General features: G+C 39.7%; 1 protein-coding gene and 1 long non-coding RNA gene across 3 annotated transcripts in view; both read right to left on the reverse strand.

The window, feature by feature from the left end:
• Positions 1–12,370, reverse strand: part of LOC125749282 (alpha-(1,3)-fucosyltransferase 7-like) — a 22,783-nt gene continuing 10,413 nt past the window's right edge. Inside the window, exons 1-2 of one of the 2 annotated variants that reach the window (XM_049026383.1) lie at positions 2,881–2,988; positions 1–1,419 (exon numbers count right to left, since the gene is read on the reverse strand). In XM_049026383.1, the coding sequence (XP_048882340.1) occupies positions 356–1,419; positions 2,881–2,887 (1,071 nt within the window). In that variant the 5' untranslated portion in view covers positions 2,888–2,988 and the 3' untranslated portion in view covers positions 1–355. Of the gene's footprint in view, positions 1,420–2,880; positions 2,989–12,370 lie in introns of those variants that run through there. The other variant, XM_049026382.1, reaches the window with a different exon arrangement.
• On the reverse strand, positions 10,020–11,104 carry LOC125749286 (uncharacterized). The gene is made up of 2 exons (XR_007399836.1): positions 10,457–11,104; positions 10,020–10,357 (listed from the first exon to the last, which is right to left on the reverse strand). It is a non-coding gene; the product is annotated as an uncharacterized LOC125749286 (long non-coding RNA).

The following is a 12,370-nucleotide window of genomic DNA, read 5'->3' on the forward strand; positions in this document are numbered from 1 at the left end:
ATTATGGAAACGTTATGAGTTTTAATTATTCCAGAAAATGAAATAGATGGTCCAGTTGTCAGCTTTGATTTGAGAAATTTGAAAATTGAATTAATTTAGCATACACAAGAATAGGCTAAAAGCAGAACATGGCAACAGTACAGTACCCAGGTAGGTATGGACAGCATTAATAATTAACATCAACGGTAACATCTGTCAAATGTCTACAAAAAAATTGTTGTTAACATTCTGTAATGCTTTACTCATAATTATTTATTAAGAAAGGCTTGATTTTAAAATTATTAAATATATTAGATAGATTAGCTTGTGCTATTTAATGCAGCCCGGGTCTCCAGCTCGCTGTCCCAGATTAAGTTCATGGTTCATGCCTGGACCAGGAATCCAAGTCATCATAGATCTTTCTGGGTGGCAGGCGTTCATATATTTTACATATTTTGCAAAATTTGTCTGACCAGCCGTGGAATATTTTAACATAATAATCACTGCGCCAACGGAAGTATGAATTGTATCGCTCTTTGTCTGAGGCTAACTCATTTAAGAAAGTGGCCAGTTCTGTAATGGAGGCGAAGTCGTCCACGTGGATGAAGGAGTCTTTAGGAATGTAGGCCTCGTAGTTAGCTCGAGGTGGGCCCAACACAACTGGCACAGTGCCGGCCAGAAAGGCGTTGTACCACAGCTTCTCTGTTATGTAGTCTCTATACACTGAGTTCTCAAAGGCCAGGTAGAAGTAGCACTGAGAAATAATGGGTAACACCTGTTCGCGCTTTAGTGGCTTATTAGCCCAATGTCCATAAACCTCCACAGGGATCAAGTTCTTCAGACTCATGTACACTTCAGATCTTTTGTGTCTTGACTGGAAGTTGCTGACCACCCAGCAGGCCAGGGTTTGCTTAGCAGGGATAGTATAATTGCCTTTGGTTGTTCTGGGAATCAGCTCTCCATAGGGCAACCAGATGTCAGCATCACTCTGGTATGTCATGGTCCAATTGAACAGGCCTGCATACTGTCTCAGGTCCCCATTATGGGCTGGAGACTCCTGGGAAAGCCACACCCACTTTTGTGCTGGTGGGCGAGGCAGGTCAAGGGGCAGCTTGGAAACACCATTTTGCAGTTCACGGTTGTGGTAGATCACCACATCAGCCTGAGAGAAGAGACTGCGGTTGTCCACAAGGTTGCAGCCGGGGACATGGTAACTGTCCCAGCACTCGTCCTTCTGCAATGTGGAGATGTTTCCAAAGGGCCAGTGCCAGACCAGAATGGTGACCTTGCCGCGCACTGCCTCCTGCCTCCTGCCACTGATCGACCACTTGTATGAGACGCTGCAACTGATGACAAAGACCAGGGCGAGAACCAAAAAGACATGGAACTTTCGGCATTTCTTCAAATCCATGGATGAGACTGCAGCGGCAGCATTTGACACTGTGGGGTGTAGCAGGATGTGTTAGGAAGCAGACAAACCTTTTTAAGGTCTAGACTTCAGGTAAGAGCATTTCAGTAGAACAATATATTTGGGGAACTTTATCAAGGTATAAATATTTTCTTAAAAGGTGAAAAATTAAAATTCTTCATTGCCAATTTGTACGACGGACACAGCCTTTAATGGACAAGCCTTTTCTGAATTTCAAGACAAATCAGTTCAGTAAGTGTTTTATAATTAAGTTTCCATTATAATGATCAAGTCAATTCAGTTTGCTTTTATATAGCACCACTAACAACACAGTCAACCCCAAGGCTCTTGATAAGAGTATGTTGTATCCATTACAACAAACAGTACATCGACTGAACAAAATGGTGCATGAAACAGGGAAAAGAGAAAGAGGGAAAGCAAAAAGACAACTGAGTAGAGGGATCGAAAACTCCCAATTAGGGAGAGAAAAAAACTCTGTGGGGTCCAAGGTCGACTAGCTGCCTAACCCCCCCGGGCGTGCTAGCTATACAGAAGAGAGAGAAGATGAGCCTGTTTTTAATAAAATCAGGATGTAAACTGTCAAGGTCTACAAGCCACACCTATGAAGTCATGTGTTGTAAGTCAGAGTCATGCTTCCCTGATCGTCACATCGAGTTATTAGATACGCCAGTCCTCCATTTCCTGACTGATCAGTGAAACACTAGTTCTTTCCATCACTTCCATGTGAAGTTTTCTGAGTTTCTGCCATAGTGAGTATTTATCACTGTGATTTCTATTGTTAACTGCCTTTCTTTATCAGCATTCTATCTGTTTCTTGCCTTTGTGCTTTGAATTCCAATTGTGCTGTTGTTCAGTCCTGTCCCGGTCTTTTGATGATTGACTGTTTGCAACTTCAGATTTTGGATCCCGTTTTGCTGTTGATTAATAAACGACCCTGAAACGCTCCAGACATCGACCTCTGCCTAATTCATTACTCCATTACATTATGTGGAAACAGAATATTGTGATTAAGCTTAGCTGGGTCTAGTTGTATTGAAATGCAGGAATAATCAATGAAGCCCTGGAATACAGTGCAGAAATTATGAACTTATTAATTCTTAAATATTTTAATATATTTTAAAAGTGTATTTTCTGGTTCTTATATTTAATGTTTACATGTCATCACAGCAAAACACATTTTTAACAAAACAATAATGATGTGAATTATTTACAAATTATACATAAGAAAAAAGTTGTAAAAATTATACATAAGAAAAAATGTGCCAATAGCTACCTGCCTTAACTTAATTTTTTTATATAAATAAAATTATCACCTTCTTTTTATGCAATAATCATGTACTTTGTTTCATTACCTCCATTTCAAATACTTGCAAAGCAGAAGTTCAATATAAGTACCTGATCAGCTCTAAGTTGAACATGAAGGCGGCTTCGGTGTGACAAGGTGTGTTGTCCGCGCTTTCCTGTATGCTTACCTGGCATTTCCTCTTTGTGCTGATGACCAGTCTGTAGTCAGTGCCTGGATTCTCGGCTCCTTTATCTTGCTTACTTCAGGTTATGGGCTTCCAGAGCGGAGCTGGACATCTCATCACACATACACAAGTTAAAAGTGTATGACATCCATCCTCTCTCTCTCTCTCTCTCTCTCTCTCTCTCTCTCTCTCTCTCTCTCTCTCTCTCTCTCTCTCTCTCTCTCTCTCTCTCTCTCTTTCTTTTTTACTCATGATAACTCAAATACCGGGTGGCATGGTGGTGCAGTGGTTAGCACTGTCGCCTCACACCTCTGGGACCCAGGTTCGAGTCTCCGCCTGGGTCACATGTGTGCGGAGTTTGCATGTTCTCCCCATGTCGTCGTGGGGTTTCCTCCGGGTACTCCGGTTTCCCCCCACAGTCCAAAAACATGCTGAGGCTAATTGGAGTTGCTAAATTGCCCATAGGTGTGCATGTGTGAGTGAATGGTGTGTGAGTGTGCCCTGCGATGGGCTGGCCCTGCGATGGGCTGGCCCCCCATCCTGGGTTGTTCCCTGCCTCGTGCCCATTGTTTCCGGGATAGGCTCCGGACCCCCCGCGACCCAGTAGGATAAGCGGTTTGGAAAATGGATGGATGGATGGATAACTCAAATACCACAAGTGAAAAGCCATACATACCCATGGAACATGCTGTGCCAGTCAATTATATCAGCTTATATTTTTATTCGTACTGTATTCTCTTTCTAAAGTCTATTCAAGTATAATAATGGCATTTCATGTAAAAAAAAAAAAAAGATTGTACATCAATTTAAGATATAGTAATGTAATTTTTGAACTTAATAAACAAGTGTACAAACATCAATAGATAAATAGAAATCTTGAGGAACCAGTTTCACAGCGGAAAAAATAACATGGAGTCGTCATTAGTAAGTTTCATTAGTGTGGCGTTTTTAGAGGAGGAAGCAGCGAGGGATACGGAATGGACAACCCGACTACGCCACTCTGGGAATTTCAGCCAGAGAATTAAAACACAGGAGTTGGCAACCTGCTCCAATATAAAAGGACACAGATTCGTAATCAGCACCGGGGAGACCTGAAGACCATGAACACTCCCTTCATTAGGCTGCTGTTTAGTTCACACTCCAAAAGGAAAACAAAAGAAACCAAACAGCAAACAAATTACTTAAAATATCACATCACAAATGGTGCAAATCAAATGTTAAAACACTCCAATCGCACGAAAGAGAAACCCAAACCCGGCAGCCGTTATGGGGAGGGGAGTGGGAGGCGAGCCGTCAGAAAGTACTCCAAGGGGTCACCGCATCACATGGAGTAAGTACACCCACCCAGGGGGGGTGGGCTAAAAGGGCAACGCGACCACGCAGCGCTGTATCGCCCCGACCTGCCGCCCCAAAACAGATCCTCACCGCCCAGTACCAAACCTCCCCAACGGCGCCCCACAGTTGACATCCAACAAACTAACACATTAATATTTAAAACTAATTAAACACAAAACAAACAAAAACATACGGGCAAAACAGCAGCAATTGTAGTGACTTAGTATCCCGCCGGTTGTCTGGCTCACGTCGGTCCGGGAACACTCCAAGCCCTCGCAACTGTAAAGAAATATACCCAAGAGCACATTACAGCCACCCATACAGCAAGCAGACGACACCGTCCACTGGTACCCTACCTGCAGCATTGGATATAACCACAACTTTAAGAAAGGAGATAGACGTGGGTTTGGATCTCCACCATGGCTCCATGTGTGTAGAGTTTGCATGTTCTCCCCATGTTGTTCTGGGGTTTCTTCCAGGTTCTCTGGTTTCACCCCCCCCCAGTCCAAAAAACATGCTAAGGTGAATTGGAGTTACCAACTTTCCTGTATGAGTGTATACTGGGATGGGTTGGTGCCCCGTCCTGGGTTGTTCCGTGCCTTGTGCCCATGGCTTACGGAATAGACCCCAGACCCCAGGTGATCCTGAATAGGACAAGTGGGTTAAGAAAATGGATGGAAAATAAAAATGCAAGCCTGCAAACACTGATTTACCAAACTCATGCTTTACAAGCTTATACATATTTCAGTAGTTACTGGTAAATTATTTCTGCATTGATAAGTTTGAGTAGGAATACATCTTTTAACTTGACAGCCAGTGAAAGGTAGGACCAGATGATTAATATTTTGATACATACAGGCCCCGCACAAGTTTTAAGTGTATATTTGTCACATACACAATTATAATCTGTAAAACAATAAAAAATACAGTCATGGAAAAAAATAAGAGGCCACTCTATGTTTTTAAACAAATCTGCATTTTTAAATCCCGGTTTAATCATGGTTCTGTTGGGAGAAGGCTATACGGAGCAGCAGGTTGCTTCCCGGTTCAAAATTTCTAAGACAGTACAAAATGTAGACAAGAATAAGGTGGTGAGGTGCGGCATGCGGGGGGGGCACTTATACTTATGAACTAAACACTGGGGAAACTCCAACAAACACTGAACGTAAGAAACACTAATTCCACACTGGGAATTACTACACTAGGATAAGTAACATGGAGCCAAAATTCTAACAGGACTATTTACAGACACACGACCATAAATTGAGAAATGAGTGAAACAAAAAATTGTGCCGCCGTCTCAATTTTTCCCACACATGCATGTTATACAAGAGAAAAGCAAAACGGTTTAACTAGATAACTATGAACAGGAATAACAATATAATAACAATGTTAGGGGTACCATCATTTTTGTCCAGGCCTGTTTCATGAGTTTTTTTTTTTATTAATTCTGTTGAAGCATGGTTAAAAATCAATGTCTGACTTTTATTAGGTAAATTTCATAGAATTTTTATTTATTATTACTTTTGTCAGATTAAAGTTATTTCTGTGACCATTGTGAGTTTTTCTTTCATTGACTGAAGGGTACCAACAATTTTGTCCACGTGTGTAATAGGGAAAATATAAAATAAGTAAAAAACTGAATACGACGTGCAGGGAAAGTGGGTGTGTTAAAATGTGTAAAGTGATTGGTTAGCAATAGAAAGCCTCGTTCACAATCGTAACGGCCTGAAGGCAGAAGCTTTTCCTCAGCTTCTCTGCTTTGCACTAGAGGTGAAATTGATCGATTTATCGTTTCTAAGATGCATCGGATTGCGGACGTGTGTAACCCCTCATGTGTCTGCGTTGTGGTTTTCACTCAGGATTCTGAATGAGAGGGGTACATTACATATAACTTTGTAACAGAAATCTATGTTAGTCAGAATTTGATCATCATTCTCTTTTCCCAATACATAATCACTTAAATAAGCAGGTTTCTGTCTCACTCGAGAGGAGCATCGCCTGGGTTTGTTATCGGTCTCATCTACCTGTGGTTGAGCCGCCTGTGGTTGTCTTTCCTCAGGAGCATTTACTGGAACCGGGTCTTGTGTATGCCCTGAACTCACACTGGTATTTTGTTTAGTCTTACTAACTCTGTTCAACATTTCCAAATCATCCTCAATGTCCGTCTGTGTTTCCCACTCTACTTTAGTCTTGGTCACGAATTTCACCAATCTGTGAAAGCTTAAGAGAGAGATGGAACACCGGTTCTTTCAAAAAGATTTATGACCTAAAGGTCATAAAGGTCACGGGTCAAAAGGTCAAGGGGCGGGGCTTGGTTGTGGTACGATCTGACGTCATGGGAGTTGGATTTAATTATTTATTATTTATTTTTAATTATTTATTGATTCCAAATTGGAATCAGTAGTCTTTAAAAGAATAAATGGACTAGCAACTGTCTCTGGGGGAGCACCCCCGGTTAGGTACTATTAAGCAGCATTTAGTGACATGCATCAAAACACATTTTTAAAAACTTTGACATAATAAAGTCTTAGTTATTTTAACAAATACGTTTTTCAGTAAATGTTTATTCACGCGCATGCAGACAAACCCACACCCCGGAGGTCAAACAAAAAAAAAAAGTTGATACAAACTACAGTTGTATCGGACACGTACACAAAAACACAAAAGAGTTTGCTCAATCAAAAAAACACCAAACATATATAGTTCACGTTTTTTATTAAAATGTTTAAGGATTGTTTTGTTATAGCGAAATTTTAAATTAATATGAGTGGGATATAAGTCATTTAGGCAACAGGATTTGAGGAAGAACCTAAATAGCGGCTAGAAATGACCAACCAGGCAGGCAGAACTGTGCTTTCCTTTATCTCACAAGTCATGGAAGGGTGGGAGGGGGGGCACATAAGTGTGGGGTAGGAACTTTGGAATCAGGCAGGGGTGTAAGAATTTAGGATATAGTCTTGTTATTTTAAAGAAGGTGTACATGATTATTTAATTATATTTAATAGGAACCAGTAAGCTGCATTTAGCACCATGCTGCAAATTTAAAAATGCTTACACATTAAAAACTTTAAAGAATAAGGTCTTAGTTATTTTAATAAAGACATCCTACAAGGTGCCCACGGACCCATCTTATATAATCTACAAGCTTGATCTGAGATGCTTGCTGGAGCACAATGCTAAGTTGACAATGGTAATGGAGCTGCAGACTGTTTGATAGTTAATGAAACATAGTTCAAATTCAACAGTGTCAGCAGTCATCCACTATGCAGGGAGACTACAGATTCACTATAGCGACCCCATTTATCTGCTGGCATTATTTAATTTTTTTTTTGACAGAATAAAGCCTTAGTTATTTTAATAAATATGTTTTTTCAGTAAATGCATATTCATGCTCATGTGCACAAACACACACACACACATGCACACACCGGTGGTCAGGGGCTTTAGAGTTTAACTTTAGGTCTGTGAAAGTATAGGACCGCGATGTGTATACAGACCCCAAAACATACTAACTTAGTCGTTCATGAGTCTTATTGTGAAAAACCACACAAAATAGACTTGTAAATTTTAAAGAAAAGACATTGACAGCTTTTGTTAATGTTTAAATGTATAAAAACTTTAGATGTGTTTGTTAAACAGTCAAACAAAAATGTGTTATTTTAAAGTAGTATAAAATATAACCTTAACTTTGGACGCAAGATGAACAACCTACACACACACAGACACACACACACACACACAGCAAAACCCCAAGCATGCGCACAAGCGCACAACACAACTTTCCTTATCTCACAAGTCATGGAAGGGTGGGATGGGGGACACATAAGTGGGGGGTAGGAACTGTGGAATCAGGCAAGGGTGTAAGAATTTAAGATATAGTCTTGTTATTTTAAAGAAGGTGTACATGATTATTTAATTACATTTAATAGCAACCAGTAAGCTACATTTACACATTAAATGCAAATACACATTAAAAACTTTAAAGAATGGTAATATAACTTGACCATAGTTTTTAGTTACACAAATATTTTAAGACGTAACATGAAAGTTTTTCAAAGTAAGATGTACAAATATTTTAAGACGTAACATGAAAGTTTTTCAAAGTAAGATGTACAGATGTTTTAAGATGTAAGATGTTTGGGTGTTTTACAAAAACATTTTGTTATGTGTTTGCAGCCCAAACGTATTTTTAAAATGTACAAAGTTGTATGCATTCATTTTGTGAATTAGTTTTGAGATCTAATATGAACATGGCTTTTATTTTACAAAAGCAAAGTTGTAAAAATTTTGTAGGATTTTTATCAAAGGGGATTTTGTTAATGTAACATGAAGTTTTTTTATTTTCAAAGTTGCACAAGTGTTTTAAAATGTATCATGTATACGTGTGTTTTATTTTTCAAGTTTGTGTACATTTACCAAATGAGTTTTTAAAATGTACCATGACCGGGTGTTTTACTATTCAAAATAAAAGTTGTACATATGTTTTGTTATATGTATGCAGCACGGTTTTGTTCTTAAAATGTACTAATTTTTTGGGGTGGTGGGAATAAAGCGTATTTAAAGGGGTACCTCTCATGGAATCTACCAATCTTTACCAGCTGATGAACCCTGAGCCACATGGGGACTGGGGGTTTTAACCGTGAGACTCGACACCTAGGCATTAGATCCTTATGTCAGCAATGGTCCCCATGCATGTACCCATTGTAGGGTCAGGTCCAGAGAAAGCTATAACTACGAGTGCACCTGGTTAACAGCATTTAATTTATAACAGTAGGAGCTAGTAAACTGCATTTAGCAGTCGCATTAAAACACGTTAAAGACTTTAAAGAATAAAGCCTTAGTTATTTTTTAATAAAGATGGCTTTTCAGTAAATGTTGGCTTTCCTACAAGGTGACCCCCCGAGGCCTATGCTTATAGCATCCAGGTGCCTGATTTGAGATGCTTACTGAGGATGCCATGTTAACACCGGTAATTGAGCTGCACCATGTGTCACACTTAATGAAACTTAGTCCTAATTCAACAGAACCATTCGTCATCCACTTTTCAGTGAGATTTCTGAGCGAAAAGTGAGCGAAGTTTCATTTTCTTACTTTACCACCTATCGGTTAGTAAGGGAAATGGAGGCGGTAATATGTCGGACACGTCAATGGCACTGAGCGCGAGGGAGTGTGCGGTGTGGCGCGAGCTGCTAGCTGATGTAACGCTGCGAACAGTGGGGCTCTTACGTTTTTAAGATGCGGCTAACTATCCCCGAGACACTTTAGCCAGGTTCGTGTATATTTGCTCTTAAAGCTGCTGTCAACGCCAGGAGGGAGCTGGCTAGCAATAACATCTTTAGCTGGTCTTAAAGCTTGCTGTATTTTTCATTCAGTACATACACGGTTTAGAAGAAAACCTAATCGACATTTAAATAAATAAAAAATAAACGTACAAAACTATTGAAATCCACAAGAAGCATGTGCATATTTTTCTGGTTTGCATGTTATGTGTGGTTGTCTAAGCACCGTCGGGCCTAGTGTTTGATAGGTGATGGAGAAGCATACGGTCGTAAACTGCATGCGCTTATGCCAACAGGTGTTTAACATACAAACATAGACGCTTTCTTTAACGTAAAACATTTAAAGGCTCATTCTGTTTTGTCGACATTCTTAATTTTATTCAAGTAGCCTCTAATCACCTTACACTTGTTCTATTCTACTCTAGAGTATGGTACAAAGTTTGTATCAACTTTTTTTTTTTTGTTTGACCTCCGGGGTGTGTGTTTGCCAGCATGCGCGTGAATAAACATTTACTGAAAAACGTATTTGTTAAAATAACTAAGACTTTATTATGTCAAAGTTTTTAAAAATGTGTTTTGATGAATGTCACTAAATGCTGCTTAATAGTACCTAACCGGGGGTGCTCCCCCAGAGACAGTTGCTAGTCCATTTATTCTTTTAAAGACTACTGATTCCAATTTGGTGCCATATGCTTTTATCTTGTAGGCCGTAGGATAGCTCCATTTCTACCAGCTATAGGCCATGGTACCTCTGGGCTATTATGCTTAAGTTCTTTATTAATTAGCGTTGGCTATGTGCTTTATAACACTGCTGATTCAGGTCTCTTGTAGATTTTCTCTTGACCGGTCAGCGCAGTCTCTCTCTTGTACATAGAAAAAAACAGAGAATACCTATTATTAGAATGTTATTTTTTAATTGAATAGCGTTTATATCACACGAATAAAAGAAATAATATACTCACCGGGTAAGGCCTCGATGAAACTTGTGGCTCTTTGGCTGGCACGTAGGGTAAGGCATTGATGAAACTTGTGCCTCTAGGGCTCGATGATGATACCTTCTTTACCAAAAGAGGAAAACCCCCCGCTGGACATAATAATAATAGAAATATCTGCGGATGGTTTTTATGTTCGTCGCCGCGTTTCTCTTTTAACCCATATTTGTACTTGTACGCAGACGGTCATACATGAAAGACAGAATTTTACTGGGAGCCAACTTGATGTGTGGGCCAAGTTATTAGAGATGACCCGGATGACCTACCGGGATGTACAAAAGTGCGGCCCCATACACTTGACCGGGATTTCACCTACGCTGATGTAATACGCACGCTTGCGTGAGGAAAAAAACACATAGACGGTCAAAACTACCGCCAAGCGGTTTTATTGGACGTCAGACCCTCCGCCTCCTCCTCTCATTCTTTGCTCCAACTTTATCATTTTCTCCCAGAGTCTCATTCTCTCAGAGTTTCTCTCAGACTCGTGTAGCAGCACGGCTCTCAGCTCTCCGGCATCAGACTCGTGTAGCAGCACGGCTCTCAGCTCTCCGGCATCAGACTCGTGTAGCAGCACGGCTCTCAGCTCTCCGGCATCGCTCTCTCCGCGGATTATCCAAAGCTGTGGGGAATTTAAAAATTTACATAATACATCAATAATTTAAAATAATAATACATAAATAAAAATAAATAATTTAAAAATAATAAATAAATAATAAATAATTAAATCCAACTCCCGTGACGTCAGATCGTACCACAACCAAGCCCCGCCCCTTGACCCTTTGAAGTGTGACCTTTATGACCTTTAGGTCATAAATCTTTTTGAAAGAACCGGTATTCCATCTCTCTCTAGCTTATATAGTAAACCATATAAGCTGGGCTATTTTTGTGATACCCGACAAAGACTCCTTTCTCACATTTTGAATCAAGCTTCCTTTTGTCCCGTTTATAGGCATAACACACTGACCCAAACTTCTGCATCCTAGATCAGGTCGCCTCCCTGTTAGTATTAAGTAAGGTGTCTGTCCTGTGCGTCTGTTATAGCATCTGTTTCTTATTGCAGCTGCTGTCTGCACTGCGTAGGTCCACAAATCTTTTGGCAGTTACGCTGCTAAAAGGAATAAAATAAACGCAGCTCTTCATCATTTATCACAACAGTAAATTATTTTATTTCTGTATAATAAAATTATATCTTTCATCAAAAAAACAAAGATATTTATTAACTTTGACGTTTACACAACGACTTATGCAAGTTTACTCATGCTAATTATATGTGTATGTGTGATTGTATGGGTAATATTGCAGTTGTTAACTGTGATGTAGTCCTTGATACTCATGCACATGAATTTGGCTTAAGCAGAGAAAACAACTATATATACACGCGTGCTTATTCAGCATCGACACCCGTTCTGCCTTTTATATACGGTTTTTTTATTGTGTATATAGTCAAGCTGAGCATTTTTGTTGGACACCATATTTCCGTCAAATAACGTAACTTTGAAACATCGTTGTGAATCATAGAATCGATTTTAGAATCGATTCTTTATAACGGACAGTTCAAAAAGAATCGAATCACTTAATTGAGTCGAACTTCCCATCACTAGTACCAAAACCAATCGCCGGGGAGCTCGTGCTCGTATTTTTCTGTGCAGTGAAATGTGCAGTGTGTGGAGCTCTGTAGAAGAAAATAGTTCCTTTAATTAAACTGCTTACTATGAAGTCTGTGTATTATCTTCAGTAATTGGGTCATGGTTTCTGGTAAGAGAAATCGCTGTTTAATTTTTCAGGTGTATGTTTCTGACACTTTAATCACCACAGAAAGAATGCCATTCATCTACTACCATTGTATTCGAGGGAACCCTGACATTTCTATGACCGATATCTCCA

The sequence above is a fragment of the Brienomyrus brachyistius genome, chromosome 9, assembly GCF_023856365.1.
Source record: "Brienomyrus brachyistius isolate T26 chromosome 9, BBRACH_0.4, whole genome shotgun sequence".
NCBI lineage: Eukaryota > Metazoa > Chordata > Actinopteri > Osteoglossiformes > Mormyridae > Brienomyrus > Brienomyrus brachyistius.